The 26,463-nt window shown below is 34.3% G+C and overlaps 1 protein-coding gene across 7 annotated transcripts in view; it reads right to left on the reverse strand.

The window, feature by feature from the left end:
• The window catches only part of LOC136041009 (serine proteinase stubble-like), a 163,752-nt gene that overhangs the window by 60,689 nt on the left and 76,600 nt on the right, over positions 1 to 26,463 (reverse strand). For all 7 annotated transcript variants that reach the window (XR_010620938.1, XR_010620937.1, XM_065725506.1 and 4 more), the window contains 4 exons: positions 24,461 to 25,144; positions 5,540 to 5,938; positions 3,360 to 3,448; positions 2,526 to 2,632 (listed from right to left, as the gene is read on the reverse strand). Coding sequence is in view for 5 of the 7 variants with exons in the window: in XM_065725506.1 (XP_065581578.1) it covers positions 2,526 to 2,632; positions 3,360 to 3,448; positions 5,540 to 5,938; positions 24,461 to 25,144 (1,279 nt within the window). In the remaining 2 variants the exon portion in view is untranslated. The remainder of the gene's footprint in view (positions 1 to 2,525; positions 2,633 to 3,359; positions 3,449 to 5,539; positions 5,939 to 24,460; positions 25,145 to 26,463) is intronic.

The following is a 26,463-nucleotide window of genomic DNA, read 5'->3' on the forward strand; positions in this document are numbered from 1 at the left end:
AAAGAGCGAGGTGTTGTGGAGGAGACGAACCCCCTTATATGCGCAATAATTTCTGCTCGGTTTAGTTTTTAATGCTGCTTCTTACTTCCAGCTGATTTTTTTTTTCTCCTTATTTTTTTTTCTTTTCGTTGAAAAAAAAAGTTTTCTCTTTATTTACTAAAAAGTAAATTGCCCATATTGTAGTTAAGCAGTTTTAGGAAGACAGATGGGGCACTTACCCTGAACACAGAAACTTTTAGGGGTGTCAAATTTCAAATAAGTAATCTAGCATTTACAATCCTTTTATATTTTTCGAAATTTTATTTCCATTAAAATAGAGGATGCAGTTGGGAGTATATATAAGCAAATTGAATCCGAAATTTTCAACGTATGAAAAGTCAGATTTAAGAAATGAAAATTTCGTAAATTCTGATTGATTGAAATACAATGCTTGTGTAAGAATACTTGTACAAAAATACAATAAACAAAGTGATTGTCGGTATAGAATCCGAATTCTGGCTTTTTAGATTATTATAAATTATTAAAGAAATAAATCAGTTAAAATGTTATTCATGTTTCCTTCTAAAGTGATCATAGTATTTTTCAAGTCTTTATGAATTGAAAATATAAAGCTTAGTCCAATATGAAACAAAACGATTTTTTTCACGTTATTTTTTCTCATTTTCTTTCTAAGTTTCAGTTGAACCATTCCTGAGCACAGATAAATTTACTGTGAAAAACAGATAAATTTACTTTACCTTTGAAAATTCCAAATTTATACTCTCAGAAATGAATGCGCAATCCAAACGACGGAAGTCATTTACCGCGTGTCTCTACCCATAACACCACCTATTTAGGCCATAATGAGGTTTAATCTAGAGTCACCTGGACTTCATAGAAATATTGCCCCATATACACGTTCATATTGCCCCAGTCTCCCCTATACACGTGTTTTCCTAGACATCAGAAAATATTTTTATCACTAATTTTTTGTGGTGTGATTTATGTAAAGCAAACTTATGCAGTAGAGAAAAATATCATTTTTAGCGGGTAATTAGGGCTAAGTTCCCCTTAGGGCTGAGAGCTATCTCTCCACAAGATCAAGCCAAACGTAGTTCTTGTCTATCTACAGTCTTACCCTAAAATGCGCAAGCTTAAGGTAATGTACGAGCTTTTTCGCTGAATACTGGCAAAAAGAGCCTAATATTATCTCTTCTATAGATGACTGGCCCTTCTCCTCTCACCCCTATCTGTACATTGATTATAATTCTATCTATTCCAAAGAACTCATGAAAAAACTAATATAGAATCTTAGTCGAAAACCAAAGTAGGCCAAAGTCAAAACGATAAAATAGAGCTAAAGTAGAAAAATAACTCTAATATTAACTGTGTCATTTAAAGTTTTATCAATCCGTAAAGGGAATAGGACATGGACCATGAAGTAATAATAGAATTTTATTTTTTAGAAAAGAAATAAAAAACCATTGACTGGAAAAATGTGCACGCCAAAGAAGAAAATCAAGTCATGAAAAGAATGGTGAAAAGAATTAAACAGTTAAATCCGTTTTCTTTCTTTTGACTGTGGCATCAATCATGAGATTTGATGTGCTTAACCAGCGGAAAATTTAATTGACAAATTATATAGTAGCATTCTTTAACGCAAGCCAAGCCAGTGTTTCCAATTAAAAAATTCATTTCCAAAGAAATATTTTTTTTTAGGCTTTCAGGGACAAATATAAATCGTAACCGGCGAAAAAAGAATGAATTCGAGAAATTTTGTTTAATGGTAGAAAATATTTTGCACTAAGAAAAATTTATGACGTTAGTCAAGCCAAAGTTTTCACTTAGGGGACTTTTTCTTTAAAATATAATTTTTTCAGACTTTTGAGGCAGTGGCGATATTTCGTCAAAATCCTGAGGCCAATAGGAGCCAATTTTCTCAAATCAAGTGAAAATGATAGTTAAAACTGAAAAATGAGTAGTATATTACCACGAAGGCAAAGATATACTAAAGAAAACTGACCAATTTCTCTGGATACTTCAATTATGCAGACCTATCTTAATTTTGACAAGCTTTTTGCAAAAAATAAATTTCAGAGGGAGGGGGGATTGAGGTCTGGGGGGAACTTGGATCTGGAGGGGGAAGTTGCCCCCTGCCCCGCAGCAAATTATGCCCCTGTTTTAGGGACGAAATAAAACAACGAAAACAAAAATTTTCACGAGAGGAAAAAATATTAGCTTGAGAAATTATGTAGTGGGATTTTTCAGCAGTGGGCAAGCCAGCTTTTCCGTCCTTTGAATTTTTCGACCATTGTTGATATTTGTTGATATTTTTGTCACTAAATACTAAAATAACTAAAATAAACAGCAACCCTGATACAATTCAGCTCCACCGAGGAAGCCGTAACTATAGTTAGGTTTTTCCGTGGCTATGGGTTCTGACCCCTTCTTCAGTAAAACAAAAGTGAAACTTTCATGAATGGTCTCTTATACTCTTTAATGAAATATTGAATGACGGAATTAACAAAATATGAAAATATACTTACTCCTCAACACAATGTGCTGCTGTGATAACCCACTGCTCATTCAGTAAGGTGCCACCACATCGGTGAGTCGACGAAAAACCAAAAAATGATGTTCGCCGCACTGATGTCTAGAAAATAGTTCAACAAGTATAAGATACAGATGACTAAAATACTCCTAAAAGTATTTAAGTACAAATACTTAGTTGTAAATGTCTTTAAATAGTATTTCGAAATACGTCACTTAAAATGTATTTTGTATTTAAGCATTGAAATACATATTTAAATACACAAATACACTAGAATTAATTCATTTAAAGGCTAATGTAGATAGAATACCTATTAGGGTAACCACATGGGTTTTATTTAGGTTAAATTATGCTCATAGACAAATTGTACAAAAGAACAAACACAAATATGAAAGCAACATTAATCTCCTTCACTGGCAATTCAATATATTTGTTCACTTTTAATATTATGATTTTTGGTTAATATGCTTATTAATTTGCTTTAGTATAATGTTATTTTCACATTTATTCCTCTTGCATGTTAAAATGCCGCTTCCATCTGAGACTAAATACAAAAAAAATATTCAACTGAAACCAAGGAGCACCAGTAAAACCTAAGTCAAACAGTAATCAATCCGTATTTGAACGGGGCTGCCGCATCCTCAACCCTGGCTATGTATGCTAAAGTGTTAAAGATGCTTAAAAATAATTCTCATTCAAATTCAACAGCCCTCATGTTTGAACAATCTTTCTTGAAGAATTGCGAAACAAGTTAAACTTTAGCGTCAAGAGCGAGGGTAGAGGAAGGAACAGTCCCCCTCATATACGGAATAATTTCTATTCTACTTACTTGCCAGGGCCACGCTCCATATATTGAATTAGAGCCTCCTACTACTCGCATCGTTGGCTGTTTTTTCACTGTATTTTGAACGCCACATTCTGAAAAAACAAAAAATAGCATTTAATTATATATATACTATGAAAAAAAAGTCAAGATCAAAACGGGAAAAATCATTATTTTGAATTAAATAAAAACATGATTGAAATTTTCCAAGCCGGTGTTACTGCTATCCATAACCAGGGATGTAATTTGCTATGGGCAGGGGAGACAACTGCCCCGTACAGACCCAAGTCCCCCCAGACCTCAATTTGCCCCCGCCCTCTGGCCGAAATTTAGTTTCTGGAAAAAATCTTGTCACAACTACGATAAGCCTGCATAATTCATGTATCCCGAGAAACAGATTAGTTTTTTTAGTATATCTTTGCAATAGTCTAGTCTAGTTATCTTTGCAATAGTCTTAGTAATAGTCTAGTAAATTACACAAGATTGGACTGTATTTGAATAATGGAGTATTTTTCTTGGGTTAAGGTTGTTTTGGTAGATTTTTTTAGGCTGAATAACTTCTTCCTAGCTTTGTTATTTATTTGGATTGTCCCTCCATTGCAGTGTAATATCTGTGGACATGAATATATAACGAGTTGGAGCTAATATGATCGGGATAGTTTGAGTGAAATTTCGACTCTTGTTGATAGGAACGCAGTACCAAGTGCTAAAAAAACATACATCTTTATATATCTTATCTTTATATATATATCTTTAGTATATAAGCCTGCTTTAGTATATCTTTGCCTTTATGGTTAATATATGGATCATTTTGCAATTTTCACTTGATCTAGGAAAATTGGTTCCTATTTTGCCCCAACCCAATCATCAAAATGGTGCTCAACATCGTTTAGTATGGTGCTCAAATGGTGCTCAAACATCGATATTTCTTCAAACTTGCTAGTGAAAATTGAATCAGTCCTTCCCCCTCCATGTATATTCCAAATGCAGTTCTGGGGAGTGTAAAAGGATAAATAAATGCACTTTATAACTAAATCAATTTCGTGAACAGAATTTGAAGATGGACGCTTGAAAATTTACCTACTGCCTATCTTAGCCTAATAAGCAATCATCAAGCTAAGTATTTTAAGTCCTACAGTAATAAGGCCACCTTTAGGAACACAGAGGTATCCTACAGGAGACATATGTATCCTGTAAATTTAACCTCAGGGTTCTTCGTTTACTGTATTTACTGTTGATCCCAGTAGTTGGAATGCAAGGGGGGAAATTTTCGTCCCTCCCCTAGATTTCAAAAAATATTTTTTTTTAGGGCAACTTTATTAAAAAAGCGATAAAAACCGTTAAATCTTGTTTCAACATTTTCCTAGACGCCAATGTATTTATATACGAAATTGAAAGTTTAAGAATATGTTAGGCCACCTTTCGTACCACATGTGTGTCCTGTTGAGGCCACCTTTCAGAATACACAGGTATCCGACAGGACACATATGTATCCTGTAAATGCAGGATATTTCCTGCATTCACTCTTTATTAGTATTCGTATTGTTACAGAATTACAGCGTAAATTCCTGTGAAAGTAACAATTATTAGAATTATTTTGTTTTGAAAATTTTTCTTTAATCGAGTTTTCACAGAGTAGGTTTAGGTTCTCTTTAGAAAATCTTATTTTTATATAGGTAGGTTTTTATATTGAATTAAGAAGAAATCAAGTTATGCCTATAGTTCTCACTTTTTTGCATTATTGAATGTTTTGTAAAATCTGTAGTATTTTAGGCTTAAACTTGATTCAGAGGTAGTTTCTAATCTATTAAGAAAAAAAACTTGTCGAGGCCAAAATGTTTGCAATAGTTTTCTCCCCATTGTAAAAAAAACTAAAGATCGTAAGGAATTTGCGTATTTTTCATTAGATGATCAACACACAGTGGTGGCCTCTCTGTGAGGCTTACCTCTCCAGCACATCTCACGCTAATCGGGTAGCAGCTCTATTTCTGGGCAGGTGTACAGCCCCCCACCCAGTTTTTTTTACATTAAATTCATTTTATTTTATATTTTTATACTCCTATGGTATACCTCACCCCCCCCCACCCCCAGATTATGATGCCCATATTCACTACTGTACTAAGCCACTGCAGATACTCATCTATCAAAAAGATTGTGAAATAAAAAAAAAAAAATAGGTGGCTTACGTCTTCCTGAGTTATTTGGGGCACCAGTTACTTTTAGTTGATAATCAAGAAATTCTATGCCACCAGTTGCTTCGATTACTGATTCCGACGTTACGTCCGTAGTTGCAGTAAAACTGGTTGTCTCGGTTTCTGGTGCAACACTTGTTGTAAATTCTTCTTGTGTGCTTTCTAACGAAGTAAATGTAGTACCGAGGAACTGAAGGGCATCGACAGAATGCGAGTCGTGAAGCTCCTCTATGAAGGTTCCATCTTCACTTACGAAGTCAGTAATAGGTGGCGTTGACTGGGGTGATTTGTCACGAACTTCGATTGATGGGTCATTAGATGGCTCTTGCCAACTTGAAGCTGTCGTTTTTATCGGTTTAGTAGAAGAAACGAATGGCTTTACTGGTCTTGTGGCTAAAATATATAATTCAGTTACTTTATGCTTTTTATACCTAAACAGGTAAAGGCAGCACCATGTAAACGATCGTTTTATGGGAGTTTATTTATGTAGTTAAAAACTACATATTACGTGTAAAAAATACAATAAAAACATAAGTAAAAAACTATCAGTAAAAAAAAGTAAAGTTTTTTCTATTTAAGGTAAAAAACAGCAGTTTTGTATGAAGTTTTTTTCTGTAGTCTATGTAGTAGGAAGTTACATTTATGTATTTTACAAGACTTTTAAAGAACATCTTGGAGCCTTGTATAACTGAATAAAATTTAATTTAGGCACGTTATTGGTTTATTGGAAAGGGAGGAACTAAAGGCAACGGAAAAAATAGAAAACAAGAAACAAAGAAAATTGTCCTAATTCGACATTTGGGAGAATCTAGCCACGAATGCTCCTGTCCTGTGCAGGTTCGTATCCAAACAGGAAGGGATTCCCTGATTTGAACCCCCACCATCCATCCCCCCCAACTTTTGTCCAACTCCTAAAAAGCAACAATATGCGTGTAAACAAATTGGTATACAAAGAGTGCCTGATGATCACTGAGATTTTTTTGCGATCCAATCGGACAAAAACCCTGGATTTGGCCCTGGTCCTAAGTATAGTTTTGTTAGCTGCCATTTTTTAGTACATATTTTTTATTATTTAACAATTTTTTATTTTTTATTTAACAAGACTCGAATCGTTGAATATTCAAAATTTTTAGGTGTTTTCTTGCAACTTTATTTTTAAATTACTCTCGCGAGGTGCTGTTGACTAATATGCATGTTTTCTCAACCAAATAACAGGACTGTGGCCAATGATTGTTGTGAAAACAGGAGACAAATAAAGCTGATTTTCGAAAATCTCAAATGCAGATCTTGAGATTTGAATTTGAACTTCGAGATTTGTGAAGTTTCAAATGATCCCGGAAAATTAGATTGCTTAGAAAGCTCCAAAACATAAATAATTTAAGAGTTTATAAAGAGTTTATAAATATAAGTATCTACATTAGTATTAGTCCTTGTCTGATATCCAGATCATACTCAAGAAGTAAAGTTAGGCTAATCATAATGAAATATACCAAAATATGATGAAAGTATAATACTTTAGTAACTAAAGTCTTGAAACTACAGCAGATAATTATGGAAAGCTGGCCGCTCAGAACGCATTATAGTAAATACCTAGTAAATATCTAGTAAATAGTAAATACCTAGCCTAACCAATTCTATAAATTAAATATTTAATTGACATAGACCTGTATAGTAGTTTATCTCACTGAGACTAAGCTATTTATATTCGAATGCAGAAAGAGAAACCAGTTTTACTCAGATCAAGAGCTTGAGTGTCGGGGTGACAGACAAGTACTGTATTTACTGTATTTGATGGAAAAGCAGCGCAGTCTAAGAACAAGAGCTAAGCGCTCATATGGCACTTGTGACGAGGCCAGAAGAGCCAAGAGCTCATATGGCATGAGCTCTAGCAGAATTCTAAGAATCAACAGATTGATTTAAAAAGAAAATCAGAGGCTTAATACCAATCGGGATTTAAAATAAGAGCTCTGAGACACGAGGTCCTTCTAAATATTAAAATTCATTAAGATCCGACTACTCACTTGGAAGTTAGAAATGCCTCATTTTTTCTAATTTTTCCTCTCCCTTCAACCCCCCATATGGTTGAATCGGGGAAAACGACTGAGAAGCAGCCGGGGAGAAGCACCAACCTCGCCAAAGCACTGGACTTCTCCCCCTAATTCCCCCAAAGAGAGCGGATATAGTCCAGTTATGTCTATCACGTATCTACGACATTTGTCTTTCCTACCCAACAAGTTTTATCCTGATCTCTCCACTCCAAGCGTTTTCCAAGATTTCCGGTTTCCCCCACCAACTCCCTCCCATGTCACCAGATCTGGTCGGGATTCTGAGATACGAGTTCAATCTAAATATCAAATTTAATTAAGATCCGGTCACCCGTTCTTAAGTTAAAAATACCTCAATTTTTCTATTTTTTTCTAATTAAACCACCCCACCCCCCCCCAGCTACCCCAAAGAGAGCGGATCCGTGGGTTTAGATAGGTTATTTTGAAGGATAAACTGGAAGGAGGAATTGAGTTCGTGCCAGAATTTCTTAATTCAATTGAAATTATTGATTTGCCACCCCATGACAAAAATTAAGGAATAACAATAATTATGTCAATGCGTCATTCAAGAATCACATATATACAATCTTGCCACATGCCAAGTGCCAGGAACCAAGCAAAGTTCGATCTTCTGGTGCTCAACGAAAAGTATAGAATTTCATCCGTTTTTAAACTATATCCTATTTTTCCTCATCTAACAGCGGTTCTTCTCTAAAACAAAAGATCTAAAGATAATGAGATAGTGTTGGACCGACAAAATTTATTTACACATTTGTTCAAATATTCCCCACTAGCAAGCTTTCATGCACGCATGATAGCGAAAGCGAAAATAGTACCAAATCATGCCTATTTCCGTTGATGACATGTCAACAAAATTTTGAAATTTTCACTTTCTTCCGCTCTTCGTAAAATTAATTTTAGTCTATAGGTTTCATCATTAACCAAAGGATTTGATTTTAAATAATTTCTGCTCTCAAGGCAACGCAAATCATTGTGTTCACCAAAGTACGCATTTAAGGTCGTTGTTTACACCAAAGTCGGTAATTTTCACCAAACTAGACATTAGCAAGATGGCAGCACTCATCATGTATATTAAAATTCGCGTTTCAAGTTTTAACGTCATTCTCTAATTCAATTGAAAATTATCCCCCTCCTAATTAATTTGTATTCGTTCTACTAGTATATTCAGGTCGATGCTAAATAAGTAAGGGTGTTCCTTAGTTTCCCCTTCAAAACCCTCCCTAAATCCAAGAAAACTCTAACTTTGCAAAATAATGCTTGGTAGATTAAAAAACAAGTTTAAAGGGCTGATTGGCTAGTCTCCGAGGGTTTTAGGGTTGGCAAATCAGCAATTATTTGTGATAAAAATTTATAGAAATAAGTTATTCATGAAATTTAATTTAGTTTATTTCTTTTATATTATTTTCTTCACTATTTTTCTTCTTTTAAATCCATTCTTTTCAAATATATAGCAAACATAGTTGATTAAAGAAAAATCCTACTTAGGCAATCTATTTGCTTTTCAGTGAAGCACTATTAACACCAGTCTTAACACCAGTCCAGGTTTTTAGTTCAGCAGCAACACAGTTATTTTTGTCGTTTTTAGTTCGTTTCAAATTTGACTTCATTGTCATATATGTGCCTTTTAGGTTACTTTGTATTTTTTTTTACCCATCATAATTTTTTCTTGTTTTGGTTTGACACTTTACATAGTAAGCTAATTTTTAATTGTTTCAAGTCTTAATTTCCTCTTTCCTTAATTAGAAATGGCCAACCAGACAAATTTGAATCCTGAATAAACAGTTGAGCCCCCCTTCAAGATCAATCTACCTTTTGCCCCCCCCCCGCTTGGGAAAATTGCCACGAAGAAACACAGGAACCACCTCCCCAAAAACCTGATTTAATGCACCCTAACAACATTTGTCAAATAAGTAATCTATTTAAAATGTTTCGATTTTACAATTTAATTAGTCTTGGATTTATAATCACTGGCAGATCTAAGGAGACCAGGGGGGCCTCCTCCGCCAATATTTTTCTGGCACCCTCATTCCTGTTTATTTCTGTTTTTCACTCTCTTTTAAAAATAGAATTGTCAATTTGGTCAATTATTGGCACCTTTTTCACATTGCCCCTCTCCAAGATTCATTGGTACCCTTGTCATGTTCCCCTAGGATTTTGTTCTAGATCCGCCTGTTTGTAAGTGGCACTATCAGAAACTGATAAATACCTCTGTTGAAGGAAACCAAACACCATTTTTGAAATAATTGTCCCTGAATGATCGTGAGTTGAAAGCCATACAGCATGTATGCATGTCCAAAGCTAAGAATGGTTGGTGTTTAGAAGGGTATGGGGCCCAATTTCCCCTTCATTGATGGTAATCTGATTTTTGTCGTCAGAATTGAAATATTAGCTTTGGATATGTAAGTCAACAAGGTAAGAAGTCTTTAAAATAAGTCCTAATGGGAGTCGAACATTATTTATGAAATATATACTTGATGTTCGTTTATTTGGGATAATCACGAGATTCTTCGTGATCTTTAATGGTTAGTTTGTAGTCACTAAGGACCGATCCCTACATTACACCAGAATAATCATGAGACAGAAGAGGTAAAACTATCTTAAAAGTCGAAAAATTTGCATTAAAAGTGCATTTTTGAGGGTATTAGAAACCCCCCTCTCCCAAGGATGTGGTTTTAGGGGAGGCAGAGGGGACGCTTGTGTTAGGGGAGGCCGGGCACAAACATTTTATTGGCGCAACATTTCAAATGAACAAATTTCAAACGGTTATAATCGTTTTGTAATTTTAAAAATTTTATTTTGTTAAAATAATGTAAAGGATACAGTTAATAAAATAAAAATAATTAATAAATCATTAGTTAATGGATGAAATAAAAATAAATTAAAAATAAAAAAACTCAATAATAATAATTAAACAATTTAATAACCTAAATAATAAATTAGAAAATAACAGATTTTTTTATTAATCAACTGAAAATTATTATATTAACGAATTAAAATTTAATTAAAATTGGGCCTAAAAATTTTGTGAGGGGTAGGAGGGGGCACTAATCAAGATTTCGCCCTGGGTGCAAGAGAAGCCAGAGTTGCCACTGTTCTCCCATAAAGAGATCGGATCAACTCCTTTTGTCCATCCATCCGGGGCCCAACAAAAGTCAGTTCCTTCTCGGACAGGGTAGGAAGAGGTTATTAGAGTAGGTTTATAGCAAATCGGAGCTTTACCAGATGGGGGTAAGAATGAAGTCTTGAACAGATTGATGCGGAGAAGAAGCATGCGCAGTTGTGTTGGTCTCAGTCGGATTGGTAATGCAATGGGTTGTTAGTAGTAGTTGTAGTATTTATGAGATCGGAACGGTTGGATTTACTTATTCTGACGCTTTCTTTCTAAAGCACAATGTAGGAAAAGTGGTAAGACAAAGAAGGGAACTCTGTAGCATATAAAAAAGAGGAGTGAGATATGTCAAAGCGGAAAATTGCACTTTCTTCATCTGAAATGACTTACTTGACTGAAGTCCCGTCCAGCCTTCGTAGCCGTATTGGACCTCATTCTTTTCTGGAGATTCGATTGATACAATGGCGATATTCTGACCGATATGGAGCTACGCGTAGAGGCTGGTGGAGACTATTGGTCTGAAAACTATCAACACATCTTTTAAGAGGTCGGCCTTGGAGGCACTTACCGTGTACCCGTCCTTCGAATGTGATTTTTGGTAGCTGGTTGAATGACATTCGTTGAATGTAACCCATCCAGGCGAGCTGTTGACTTTTGATCCAGTTCGTGAAGATACGGGAGCAGCGGAGGAGTTCACGGAGGATGATAACCAGTTAACGCAGGTAATTTCCGCTATGTAGCGGATGTATTTGTTTTCAAACGCAATGATTCCTCGTTCATCCTCAGCCTTTATTGACCAGGTCTCACTTGTGCAGAAAGTGATGAGAATCATTAGAGTCAAAGAGAAGAACCTTCAAAGACGTCGACACGTTCGTGTCGTTCTATTTGAACGGGCTTTGCACCCTCCACTGAAGGGGTACCTAGCCTCATCTGGTCCTTTACCATAAAAAGAAGCAAATAAACCAGAAAGTGAAAATATTGATTAAATAGTTAAAAAGAAAAAGAAATGAAAACGTCCAGGTTGTGTTTACTCTTTAGCCTACCCGATAGTCCATTCTCCCTTCATTCATCCTTCAAAGACGAGGACCTTCGCTTTTCCAGATGGAAAAGCGAATGGTGGTAGGTGCTTAAAACTCCAACTAGCGAAGCCTTTATCTGGTAATGTTAAATCATATAAATGTTTATAACATTTATCCATGATTTCTTTAACAAGTCAGTACCTTGTTAAAAGCTATTAATTACTATGGTAACTCATGCGTTTAAAAAAGTACAAATCAGATAAACTAAATCATATAACTAACGATCTGATCTCATATCACATTACTGGTAAGTACTAGTTTATTGTTTTGGCTTTCACTTTCATTTAGTTTTTAAGCAAATGAATGTCACGACAACTAAGGCCAAAATCAAATTAGACTTGAATATTAAGCATCAAGCTAACGTCAAACGTGGGTACACTTTTTAACTATTAAATCTTGGAACTGGTTCTAGGTTCAACAAAAAGTTAATAATATGTAATATAATAATTAAATTTTTTTGTTCCTGGAGAGAGGAAACTAACTAGCATCTTTAAGGGGATTTGATAGCATATAGAATCAGCCTATCATGACCATTATAAACTTTTTTAGTTTGTGTGGTCAAACGATTTTGAATTGATTGGGCGGTGTTGCCATAACTTGTAGAGCATATGATTCGAATAAACGACAGAAAACGAATAGCTAACGTCTGCTTTCCCTGAAGAAAAACCTTGTAACTTCTCTTGTTTTGTGCTGGAGACAGATATATTCAGTTTTAGAGAAACTTTTATCATTAAGAAGTGTAAGTTTTGTTATTTCGATCAAACAGAGCAAAATTTTCTTGAATCAATTAAAAAAAACGAAGTTTTTCCGAGGAAAGTATAGAGCGAGGATGAAACTTAAAACGAACTAATATTGTTACTTCACAGCTTATCTAGCATATACCGACAAAACTGGTGCAGATAAATCCACTGGTAATATTTCCTAATGTTTGTAGGATTACAGGAAACTAACTCTTTACTGAAAACACAATACAATATAGGAGTTTTGGTCCAGTAAAGGTAAACCATTTTAAGGACACTTTTAAAAGTATAACAATAAAGCATTTTAATATTGTTGCTGATTTTTTTTTCGTTTATTTTGGCATCACTTTTGCGCAACGTGCAAAAGTAATTTGACTGTCGTTTGATTTGACTGTCGTTTTGGATCTGAAAAGGACACATTTTTTATTATTTTGTAGACAAGTTCGAAGTGAACCAATCTTGATAGAACTAGGACTACAGACTCGCATTTAAATTCGTATCATGAATTAAAGTTCTCTATTGCATAGAGAGAAATAGCCGGATTTCTAGAGTTCATATTATGGTTTATTTATGAACTCACATTAAGATAATATATTTTTATGCCTGAAGTTTTTAAGATAATTTTAATTGTGTAGATAATTTTAATGATATCACATCTCTTGTAAGAGTATTAAATAAAAAAAAACAAGTTTTTTTAACGGAAAGTAAGGAGCGACATTAAAACTTAAAACGAACAGAAATTACTTTGTATGTGAAAGGGGCTGCTTCCTCATCAACGCCCAGCTCTTTACGCTGAAGTTTGACTCTTTCTCTTAATTTTACTTTTTAAAACAGTAAAAAACATAAAATGGGAAAAAAATTAGCGTGGGAGGGGGCCTAGGTGCCCTCCAGTTTTTTTGTCCCTTAAAAAGGGCACTAGAACTTTTCATTTCGGTTAGAATGAGCCCTCTCGCAAGATTCTAGGACCACTGGGTCAATACGATCACCACTGAGAAACAAAAAACAAATAAACAAATAAACACGCATCCGTGATCTGCCTTCTGACAAAAAATACAAAATTCCACATTTTTGTAGATAGGAGCTTGAAACTTGTACGATAGAATTCTCTGATGCGCTGAATCTAATGGTGTGATTTTCGATAAGATTCTATGACTTTTAGAGGTTGTTTACCCCTATTATCTAAAATAAGGCAAATTTTCTATGGTTCGTAACTTTTGATGGGTAGGACTAAACTTGATGAAACTTATATATTTAAAATCAGCATTAAAATGCAATTCTTTTGATGTAGCTATTGGTATCAAAATTCCATTTTTTAGAGTTTTGGTTACTATTGAGCCGGGTCGCTCCTTACTACAGTTCATTACCACAAACTGTTTGATAATAAAAGTTATAGATCTGTTTGTTGTTTGTTGTTGTGATACAAAACTTTTGACTCATTCTCGTTTTTTATGCTTTGTTTGTGTTTTCAGTAAAGCGCTAGTTTTCTGTAATCCTACAAACATAGGGAAATATCACAAGTTTATTTATTTGCACTGTTTTCGTCAATATATATTAGATAGGCTGTGAAGTAATAAGTTTTGTTCGTTTTAAATTTCATTTTCACTCTTTTTACTTTTTTTGGAAAAACTGAGTTTTCTTTAAATGAAAATGTGCCCGTTTTTTATTTAAATTCAATGCAGAGGCAACGCTGCAATCATCATTTTTCTGGTGGAGGGAGGAGGCCCCGTCATATATGGAACAATTAATTTCGTTCGTCTTAAGTTTTATTATTACTCCTTACTTTCAGCTGAAAGACTTTTTTTAATTTAATCTCTGATTGTTTTCTAAATAATTCTAAAAAATCTTCTTATTCGTCCGAAATAGTTCATGTTTGAACATAACAGCCTCTAAAGAATATGGCAATGAGAAGCTGGAAAAGCCGCATAATTCCAAAATGTTGACACCATTTTGAGGGATTTCTGGCTCTTTTCGAGAGCACCATAAATTCGTTTTCGCAATAATCTTTTACTTTTAAGGTGAGCAGACGATTATGCAACTAGCTAAGAGGGTTGGGAGGGGGAGTATACATGAAGGGTTCGTATAAATCTCCAGTTAAGGGTCTGGACCATAATTATTACAATGGTACTGTTTTATGCTTCCAAGCATATCCGCTTAAAAACTGGCACCAAAAGTGCCGTTTTTAGTGCTAAATGGCACTTATGGATGACAGAATTGATAAAAGCATGTAGATAAGAGTAATAACTTTAAAATGAACCATTAAACGACTCTCTAAAAAGTTCTTGTAGCTCACTAGCCCCAGCTTTTCCACTTGAGACATGACATCAAAAGTGCCATTTGGTACTTGCAGATGGTGTATTTTATAGGAGTAACGTGGATATGAGTAACATGAGCTATTGAATATCTTTCTACGAAGTTCTGGTAGCCCGCTAGCCCAACCCCTTAACAAATGGCACAAGTAGATATGATAAATTGATTTTAAATGTGTCATCAAACTGGTTATGTTCAACATCTCTCAATGATGTTCTGGCAACCCGCAAGGCCTAAAAAAAAAGAAAAAGGAGACAGATCAGTACTACCCATGCAAAAAAGTAATTTTCCTTGTTATAAGGTTTTTAACCATTATGATTTCAATGGTACATTTTTCATTTTGATCTGACACTATTTTCGAAGGGTTTTAGATTTTATTTCGAAATCACCATAAATTTCTTTTCACAGCAAACTTTTACTTCTAAGACGAACCGAAATAATAGTTGCTATTCCTGAATCAGATTCAGATGGTGATGTGTTCTCACAAGGCAGTTTTTTTTGTTTTATTTTTATTTTTATTTTTTTAACGCGTTTTTCAACTTTTGGTTACTATGGGCTGTGGTTCGATCTTTACTAGATTGCAGCTACTGCTGCAACCATGAAACAAGGTTTTTGGCCATACTGATTTCAATAGTGTATTTTTTTTTATCCGACATCATTTTCGATGAGTTCCAGGATGTTTTTCAAAATCACCATAAATCTGTTTTTGCAATAATTTTTTACAATTAAGATTAACCGAAATAATAGTTACCATTACTGAATCAGTGTCAGGGGGCAATCTTGTATCACCAGATAGTTTTTTTTTTCAAAATACATTTTTCCATTTTTAATTACTAGGGGCTGTGGTTTGCTCTTTACTAAGTTGAAGCTACTGCTGCAACCATGATATAAGGTACAAAACCATGATAGAAAAAAGCGTTCAATACCGATATGCCTAATATCGATACGCGCGATACCATAACGCCCGCTACCGATACACCCGACAGTACGTACAGCTCTTTCCCCAGGGACTACGGAGGGTCATATCATCACCAAAACCAAGGTTATTATACATTTAAAGTATGCTGAACAAAACGGCTATCTAAAAAACTTGATCCGGCAACTTTGGGGGAGAGGGCCTTTGGGGAGGGGGGCTAGCTACCCATCAATCTGTTTGATCACTTAAAAAGGACACTAGCAAATTTAGTTTCCGTTTGAATGAGCCATTAAACATCTCTCTCTGACGCTTTGGTCACCCGCTAGCCTTGTTAGAAAAAAAAGCGAAAAAAAAAAAACAAAAAAAAAAAAACAGGAGACAGATTAGTGCTACCCATGCTAAAAAGTGAATTTCCATGTTGTTCAGGGAGTAGAACTGTAATTTCCGTATACAAGGTTATCGACCATGCTGATTCCAATGGTACACTTTTCCTTTTGATCTGAAACCATCTTAAAGGGGTTTCAGGCTTTTTTTCGAAATCACCATAAATATATTTTCGCAATAAACTTTTACTTTTGAGATGGACCGAAATAATAGCTATCATTCCTGAATCAGTGTCAGATGACACTTTTTTCTTTTCTTTTTTAATTTTGTTTACTATGGGCAGTGGTTCGGTCTTTACTAGGTTTCAGCTAATGCTACAACCTTGATTAACTCCTCCACAAATATCGGGGAAATAAAATTGGGGGAAATGAAATAAAATTGGGGGAAATAAAATTGGGGGAATGACACCGATCCAATGAGAATAAATTAGCATTAAGGCATCAAGCAAACTTCGAACATGGGTACACTTTTTTAGTTATTGAATCTTAGAGCGTGTTCCAGGTTCGACGAAAAGTTAACAATATTTAATAATAATTAAACTTTTCGTTCCAGGCGAGAGAAAACTAACTAGCATCTTAAATGTATTATCTTCTGCACAATTATCAACAAATTAGGGGAAATGAGGGCAAATGGACGATCTAATAAGAATTAATGAGTAATCAGGCATCAACACTCATTATTCATTTTAGGTGGGCCTACTCATATTTTAAGAAGGAATTATAATGCGTATCAAGGCATAAGCTAATAAACCGTTCCAGGTTTGGAGTTAATTTGCATCAAATTTGAAGTAAATTCGAATTGAATTCAAATTTCCCCCTGGAAAACACTCTTAGTTTACCGTTGATTAATTGATAGAGCAGAGGTGTCAAACTGCGCTTTTTCTGATGTCTTTCAAGATACGTTGTTTACAATGAAGCGTCATATTTTTTTTCTCAGAGATGTTTTCTAAATTGGAGGAAAATATGCACCGCTCCTCAAAAGGATTCTTCAATTTTCGTCCACAGAAAGTAATTCTGTTTTCTTTGGAAGTCCCCTTGTTTCAACCAAAATATTGTGTAGATCGATGTTTAAAACTTTCCAAAATGGTTCTTTAAAACGGTGAATTTGATGGTGTAATTTTCCTCAAAATCATTTGTCCGTTCGGTGGTGTTTTGCCCCTCTTTTGACAATGGGACAAATTTACCAAGCTTATAAGTTTTGGTGAATAGCTTTAAACTTAAAAAGAACTTGTTTAGAATATACACAAAAAGTCCATTCTTTTTTATATGTATATATATTCTTATCAGAACTCCATTCTAGTGGATTCGGTAACTATTAACAAAAGTCAATCCTTACTTACAGTATGTTACTACGAACTGTTTAAAACATCCGCTTTAAAAATCCATAAATGCAAGTATACAAAAGTGTAAAAAGTTTCGCGGATACTTGCAGAAAGTTTGTTACCGAGGAAAAGCAAAATCTGGTTTTCGGGAAGATAATCACAGGTGCGATGATTTTTGGGAGAATTTAGGCAATGATGGAACTAAGTTTCCCTTTTGGAAAAATCTAAAAAATTTCGAAATAAAAGAAGTACTACTGTTAGCCAACAGTGACCAGACTTATTGAAACACAGATGTCTCCCCTACACCATGCACCCAGCATTTGACAACCAATTAATACTCTTGATGCAGGTCAAGTGCTTGCTCCTGGATATTTGGATATACTCTATATATATATATATATATATATATATATATATATATATATATATATATATATATATATATATATATATATATATATATATATATATATATATATATATATATATATATATATATATATATATATATATATATATATATATATATATATATATATATATATATATATATATATATATATATATATATATATATATATATATATATATATATATATATATACTGTTTGTCTGTCTGTTTATACATCTGTACTAAAAAAACTAACCAAAAAAAGAAAAATTAAAAAAAACTAAAAGAAAAAAAAACAGAAAAACTAAAAAAAAGACTAAAGAAAATAAGAAAAAAATATAAAAAAAACTATAAAAAAAAAATAGAGTAAAAAGAAAAAAAGAAAAAAAAGAGAATTTAGGCAATGATGGAACTAAGTTTTCTTTTGGAAAAAATCTAAGAAATTTCAAAATAAAGGAAATACTTCTTCTAGCCAACACTGACCAGACTTGTTGAAACACAAACGTCTCCCCTACATCATGCACCCAGCATTTGACAACCAATTAATACTCTTGGTGCAGGCCAAGTGCTTGCTCCTGGATATTTGGGCCAGAGCCACGGTTAATGGACAAAGAGCCACAGGCGACAGTGGAGTTGCACTTTGCCGACCACTGCACTAGATGAAAGAAGCTTTGACGACTGGATCTACTAGCCATATAAGAGCTTTAATTTTAAGTCCCCTCCCCCGTTCCTTCGCTGCACTGGGACACTTACTCTTCACAAACCTTTTGTACAATGTCATGGAGACTTTCAGAATCGGACCTAAAGACCAAATTACGGCCCAAGTAGTTTTTTAAGCTCTTATCTCTACCCTTTCCTCTGTGGATGGGCTAAAATATTCAATAAGCCCCGTCTTCACTCATTCACCTAGCGCAACAGCTTTCTAAGTTAGAAAAAAGCCCCTCTTCTCCATAATTACTTCATTTTTAGTTAAAACGGAATAATTTTAGTGACAAACAAAAAGAAACGTTGGTACATTCACGCCGGGCTGATGTTCGCAGACATTTTCTCGCTTGAGTAAGATGTGAAAATCTCTGAAGTTTAGCCATTAATGAGTTTCAAATTTTAAGAAAATTTTTGTATTTCAACTTTTTTCAACTTCAACTTTTTCTTTATTCAACTCAAAAAATACACAAACAATATTATGCCTCAACAGAGAGCAGAGCTCGTAAGGCTGGGACAGTGCAAAAACATAAGAAAAAACATCAACATCCCATCGTCATAATGATTTCAAAATATAATACGGTAGAAGACACATAAAATAGAAAAAAAACTCATAAAAGATAAGTAAATATATAAATATCAGGCAGGAGGGGCGTGGGAGGCCGTCCCAGACACAGGGACACAAAAACAAACACACAAATAAGAAGATCAAATAATTGAAATTTCCATCATCAGTGGTGAATAATCAAAATTTTAGCAAACAATCTTTAATATTTGCTTTTTTAAATTTAGCTGAGATTTTTGCTGAGATTTTTGGGATGGATCAAACAGAATTTTATCATTCAGCTTATGATTGTTAGCAATGAAGGGTATTTGGTATCTAATCAAAAACCTTGACCTTTCAGAGCTTACAAAAGGAATTTGATACATCCTAGACCTCCGACAATCCGAACGAGGAAGTAAGATTAACAGAGAATTGTCATAGAAATAATTTTTAGAATTTTGGATTTGAAAATGCCATATGGAAGTATTTAATATACGTATATCATTTAAATCCAACAAATTTAAGAAGAGGAATACTGTTTTAGTTTCCGAAACATTTTCAAGTTTTGAAGGTCGATGTAAGAAATTTCCAAGTATTCTTATTGCCCTAGTTTGTAGTACCTATAAGGGTTTTGTATGCTTCCAAAATGTATTAAGATATACAACTGAGCAATAATTCAAATAAGAAGTAATTAGAGAGTGGTAAATTATTTTTAAAATGGTAAAAGGAAAAATATTCTTCACACGGTACATCGACCCAATATTTTGCGCAAGTTTTAATCTTAAATACTCAATATGATTATGTATTGACAAAAGGGGGTCAAGAAAAACTCCTAAATAACGATATGATTGGACCCTACAAATTTTTTGATCACCAACCTGTAGCTCCTCACAAGAAATCTCTCGAGTGGAACGTTTTGAACGACCAAAAACCATAAAATTAGTTTTCTTAAAATTCGGTACTAGTTTATTAGAAACAAACCATCGATTAACTGAGGTAACACTTATAGTCAGATTTTCGATCAATGTCAATGAATCCCTAGCTTTAACTGTTATAGCTGTAACATCTGCAAATAGAACTACATGGCTAATATTCTCATGCAAACCTCGGGGAAGATCATTAATATAGATCAAAAATAAAAGTGGACCTAATACTGAGCCTTGGGGGACACCAATATCAATAAGACTTTTTAAATTAGTATTTCTTGTATATCGTTTTATAAAATTAGAAAGTAGACACATCGAATTTTTTCTATACAGGTCTTATTGCGTCTACAAAGTGTCACATTTATAAACGATGCAATTAGCAAGATTTCCAGGAGGAGCCTCCCTCCCCTCCCAATTACGCCACTCAGAACAAACAATTTTTGTGCCCTTACAAATAAAGATAAAATGAGGTAAGTCATAGCGGCCTACTTATTTGGAACAGGGGTATCAATTCACATCTATTAAAAACGGACACTGGGTAGTAATATTGACTGGAAGAAAAGAAGAATCAGGCAAAAAACCCAGCTCATCTGCCCGTATAACTATATTGTGGTGTTATAAAATATGGCACCGCACAATTGACCGGGCTTATTTACTGTTATTTTGTTTACTATGGAACCCTTCTGAGGTTCCAATTTACATTGTAGACCAACAGTCACTAACAATATAACTACATGTTCTTTTTATTAAGTTATGCATAGCAACTGTACAACTACGCTACCTAACCGCTACTTTAAAGCTGATCGTGGGCAACTTGAGGGATTCCCGGGCTTTAGTTTTTAGGAACTACCACAATGCCTATAGACTCCTTGAAATTAGATGGCCAGGTTGCAATATTGTTTTCTATTCAGAGAAAAATGGTAGTTAAAAAAAGTATGAAATAAAAACTAAATCGAGTATCAACAATTTTTAATTAAATAGTAAAATAGTTTAATTAAATAGTAACGTAAGTTTCAGTATTTAAAATAGAGGTCCTAGAATGGGCTCCTTTGAGGGTGGCCTTACATGAACTTTTTTACTCAACGCTCCTTCTAAGTACCGTCACCAGTGTAGAGGGAGTTGTTTGACAGTGCTGTCAGTTTTCTCAGTGACCTTGTCCAGGGCTAGGAATGAAGCCTCACTTGGGTTTATATTGCGGCTGAAGAGCTTGGTATAGCCAATCAGGTAGGTGGTATCCCTCGAGGACACGAAAATTGAAGACTCCTTCTCCAACCTTATTAGGTATGGCCATGATGGGTTGGTAGCAATACATTTTGACAAAAATGCAAAAACCGATGAAAATAGGAATGTCTGGTGATTTTATGTTATCTCAGATCCCTTAAAAATCCCTCTTGTGGAAACAGCAGCTGTTCATTAAAGACAGTAAAAATACCAAAATCTTTTCCAGTCTTTTCTTTCCTGTGGTTTTATGTTGTGCAAAGTACTACTCTTTGAATTTCCCCGGCAAACTCCGCACTTGCATGCACAAATGCGTAAATACTCTTATAAAAAAAAGTGAATATTCAACAACAAGACTTTAATCCTGGAGTGGCTTTAAATTAAAATCTTTGCGGGTCTACCTTGAAAATCAATAATTGTGAATAATAAACGAAAACAAACACCTAGAAGTAAGTAGCACACTGTGTGGTTTTTAATTTGAAAGTTGCAAGCTTTGGTTGCCGAAAGGATGTTACATTCACTTTTAAGTCTATTGACAACTTGGTAATATACTAGAATTAGGAACCTATTGATGCAATTGCTATTGACAATTCTCGGTTAAGCGGTGAAGATCAATTCCGTGATGGAATACAGTGAGTTACACAAATGAGCTAATTTAAATTAAATAAAGTACATAACAAGGAGAGAGGGGGTCATTCCACACATATTTGAGGAGAAGGCACTGAGTCACATCTATTTTTATAGTTTCTCTTTTTAGTCACCCCTCGAGCCATTTTAAATATTTTTGTCTTTCTTATTCTTTGATACCCCCGTGTGGTAGGTGTCTCTTAACCAGGTTATATTTATGTGCTTTTATTTTCGATTTTACATGGCACTTTGCTCTGTCTTGGTTTTCAGCAGATAACAGGTATGGGTGGCTGTTCGTCATTTTCCTTTTTAGTATTTTTTTTTTAGTGATTTCTTCCCTTTTTTCCTCCTTACATTCCTGGCCATTTATTTGATTGCATTATTTAAGTTTATTAAGTTAAAGGATATTAAAGGATATTAAAGGTTATTTAAGGATATTAAATTTATTGTGGATGGAAAATCAATGATGGCTCTGAGAATGAACACAAATAAAAAAAAAGGGTTGACGTAGCAGACCACGAAAACGAGGAAGCAGTCTCAGCTACTCTTCGTCTACAAGTATATCTCCCTAGGCTATCTTCTAGGCTGGTGTCTGTATGGTCAATTTGAAAAGATGCAAGACATGCAAGCTATCATACGCGTTGCCTAAGACCGATAACTATTTATGACATTCAACGAGAGCTGAAAAACTAAGCCTTCTGGTTCTGGAAGTTCTCTCTTTTTTCTTAGACCTCTTTTTTTTTGGGGGGGGGGGGAATTTCCATCAATTTCTTCGTTCTGAGAACATATTCTGACCCAGCTGAATAACATACGGCTGACGAGAAGTCACCCACTTTTTGACGCCTGGTTTACATGCTCGGAGCTCCTTCTGTGCCGGACATTTCCACTGTCGTGTTCCACGGTTCTGTCACGTTTGAAACTGTTCCTGCACCACTTGACCCACTTCCACCATACTTGACCCACTTTTGCCATGCTTGGCACACGTCAACTGGTATACGCGATTTCTGAAAGTCGACAACACATCGATTGCCAAATATGAACGCTCATTTGCTCCTCAGACTCATTTGCTCCTTGGCACTACTGTGGAGGGTAAAAAGTAGGGGTTTGAAAGTCTATATTGCCTGTGCAAGTTTCGATATGTTGTTTTTATGTTTTACTGTTTTGTATGTTAGTATGTTGGCTTTATGCTCTTGAAATTGAAAAATCCACTGAGTAACAGTCGGAAAACATCCTAAAATAGGAAAATTTCCTATTTTTAAGGAAGTTTAGCTTATTATTTAAGAATAAGTCTATGTATAAGACTATATAATTGGTCTATATATAGAATAATCTACATATCAGTGAATCTGAAATCAACGAGTATCTGGTCCTTTCGGTAGTAGTTTAAGCTGTAGGCTTATAGCAAAATAGCACATCTCATATGCTATTTTATCTCCCCTTGTATACCTGACCATGGAGCCTTTCGAGAGGGAATAAGTGTATTGTATTTCCATTTTGTATTGTGTTGTATTGAATTCTTCTTCTTCTTCTTCATAGAAAATTGAAACCTCAAGGGAAAGCTGTAGCAGTGATCGACCGCCAGTAGAATCAAGTCCAAGTAAGAGATTTGGTGTTACGTCAACGACTACTTTCCAAAGTTACATCTACCAGTGGCGTCACAAAATCTAGGGGGGGGATTATTTGCCCAGAGTATCTACTACTTTCCCTGCGATGAACTACCTCTAATAGTACCACTACTGGCCAATATAACACGGTAGAAAAAAAGGAACACCACATGACTGGACCGCTCACAAGAGGAGCCACTATTAGCCTATACTCTGTAAAATGGGGAACAGTCTCCTCAGAGATATCATTTTTGAAACCCATTTACTGATTTTTAAAAAGGCAACCGAACAAAGGCAAAACCTAGAAAACCCATAGTTTAAAAAAAATAAAATGTTTTAGCCGCCTCGGGCGATAGGCGATGTCTTACATATAAACGCCTTAATGAAACTAGTTAATCAAACAAGCGCCTGATCGAAGATACGGTACCAAATGTCGGTTGCAAAGAAAAAAAATGAAACAGTTGAACAGAGAAAACAAAAACAATGTTTGTAGAAGTTTGTTTTCTTTCAAACCTGTCTTTAATACTTACCTTTCATTTCTTTATGGAATTTTTTCTTGTGAAAAAAAAATTAATGAAAACAAAATACATTAAAATATAAAAAAAAGTTGACCATAATAATAAATAGCAAACTAAGCAAACAATAAAAAGATGCAAGCAACCATGAGATTGAGTTGGACGAACACATTGGGCAATCACGAAGTGCGCATGTACTGCGATAAACATTGTAAAGATATTACAGTATTTAAGCAATAAATCTTTGGCTATAATTCATGAATCAATTATACGTGCGATAGAGGCTCTATTTGAAGGAGTCGGGAATTGTCTTTCTCCAGTTCCAGAAAAAAGAATCAGAAAGGCTTTTTAAAAACGGTTGTTTTAACAAGTTAAGAGATGCCCTTGAACCTTAGCTCACGTCTTGGCGCTCCCTCCTTGTCTTTGAAAGAATTTTAATGGATAATTCTAGTCAGATTTGACTTACCTTGTTGAATTATTATCCCTTCCGGGGCATACACTTGAGAACTAAGAGGCTTTGCACTAGAAATGACAACAGTACTCGTTCCAATTGAAGAAGGTTTAAGGCCGGATAAACCAGTATTCTGACTCTGAACAATAGATGAACCGGGTTCAACCGGTTTAAATTCTGCTTGTGATCCCATTACAGACACTGAGCTACTTACTAAAAACGGTTTTTCACTCACAGGTTTTCCAGAACTACTAACTGGTGAATATCCGAAACTTGTTTTCACAGTGAATGAGGTAGGTTTGCTAGTACCAAGAGGCTTTTCGGGGCCTATTTGACTACTAAAATGTGTCACAGAATTTGGTGTAATTTCTTTATTAACAGGCAACACTGCTGGTGCAGCACTTATATTTACACTTGACATTTCTGCACTTATTGCTTTGTCAGTCGTGAATGTTTCAGAACCAATCACGCTCAACAAATTATTTCCGATAGTAGATATTGAAGGATATGTCAAATTTCGGTTGTCAGCTGAATCTAAAAGGTTACTTTCTTGGTTATGAACACAACAACTTCCAAACATAAATCCGTCAACACACATCCCAACCGCTTTTCCGTCAGTCTTTAAGCATTCCCAGACAAACATACAGGTTCCTTCCAAGGCTTTCACTTTGCAAGGCTTAGGTTCAATTTTGTAGCTTTCTGGAAAGAAAAAAAAAACGATTAAATTAACAAAAAAGAATTATTTAAAATAATTTTTACATAAAAACTAGATTAAAAAAAAAATTCTTTCTAAATCTAGAGAGGAAGCAAAAAATCTTGGGAAAAAGTGCCTCCCTACAATTGGTAGAAAGTGCATTTTCAAAAAAACGCGACAAATTTCTTGATTTCTAAAACAAAATGGTGCATCTTTAATCTGTCGTTTTACATTTAATGTGTTTTTTTTGGTTTGTTTGTTGTTGTTTTTTTTTTGGGGGGGGGGATTTCGATGTTGTTTTGATTAAAAAGTCTAATATCGTCTATATGTTAGGTTGCCTATAAATTAAACGCAGCATATGGTTTGTATATTGTGTTTTTGTGTTTTTCAAAGTTAGTGTATTTCACAAATTCCTAAAAATTAAAAGAAAATTATTATCTTCATATCAATGGTTATTATTAACAACCAGGAATGCAATTTCTACTATTTTACAATGTAAACAGAAATAAAGAACCATTTATAACAATCCAGTTCTTTAAAATTCATATTTTTGATGAAAAAAAAACAAAAAAAAAACTATAATCTTTAAAAAAGTACTTTTAATTGACAAATGATAAAAGATTTAAAAAATACCGTCACCTTACTTTTTTAGACAGACTATGATTATATATATATATATATATATATATATATATATATATATATATATATATATATATATATATATATATATACATATATATTTCCTTATTTTTCTTCGAACCAAAGAATTTTTGTTCTTTTTCAGTTTTTTTTTCTTTGTTTGTTGCAAGTATGTATATACCTGGAATACTGTTTGAATTGATTGATCAGCAGCATATTGACGACATCCTTCCCTAAACAGAGCATTTTTCAATCACATTTGGCTTGAAACCAAACAAATTAAAGAGAGGAAAATAACTATCAAATTTCAAAACACTCTCTTAATTTGTATTCCACATCAGTCGGCATCGTCTCATGAATAGTTTTCTTTTTCAGTTAACAGATTTTCAGGTATATCTAGAGGCTGAATAGAACTAACGTAGAATGTACCTTTTCCGTTTTTTTTCCAATTTAGCTGTTACAGAAAGTGAAAGGAGAAAACTTTTCTAATTGCTGAAATATAATCCTTGTTCTTATGGAGAGCAATTTTAAGCTTTAACAAGAGAGATTTTTTAGGAAAAATTTTTTTTTTTAAGTTGTCTCTTGATTAGTGTTTATCTTACTTTAATTCACTCAAATAACATATAGCCTACCAGAAAACAGGACTGTATCAAGAATTTTTCCTCGAGCAAATTTTTTTCAG

Source organism: Artemia franciscana, chromosome 21 (assembly GCF_032884065.1).
Source record: "Artemia franciscana chromosome 21, ASM3288406v1, whole genome shotgun sequence".
In the NCBI taxonomy this organism is placed as follows: Eukaryota; Metazoa; Arthropoda; class Branchiopoda; order Anostraca; family Artemiidae; genus Artemia; species Artemia franciscana.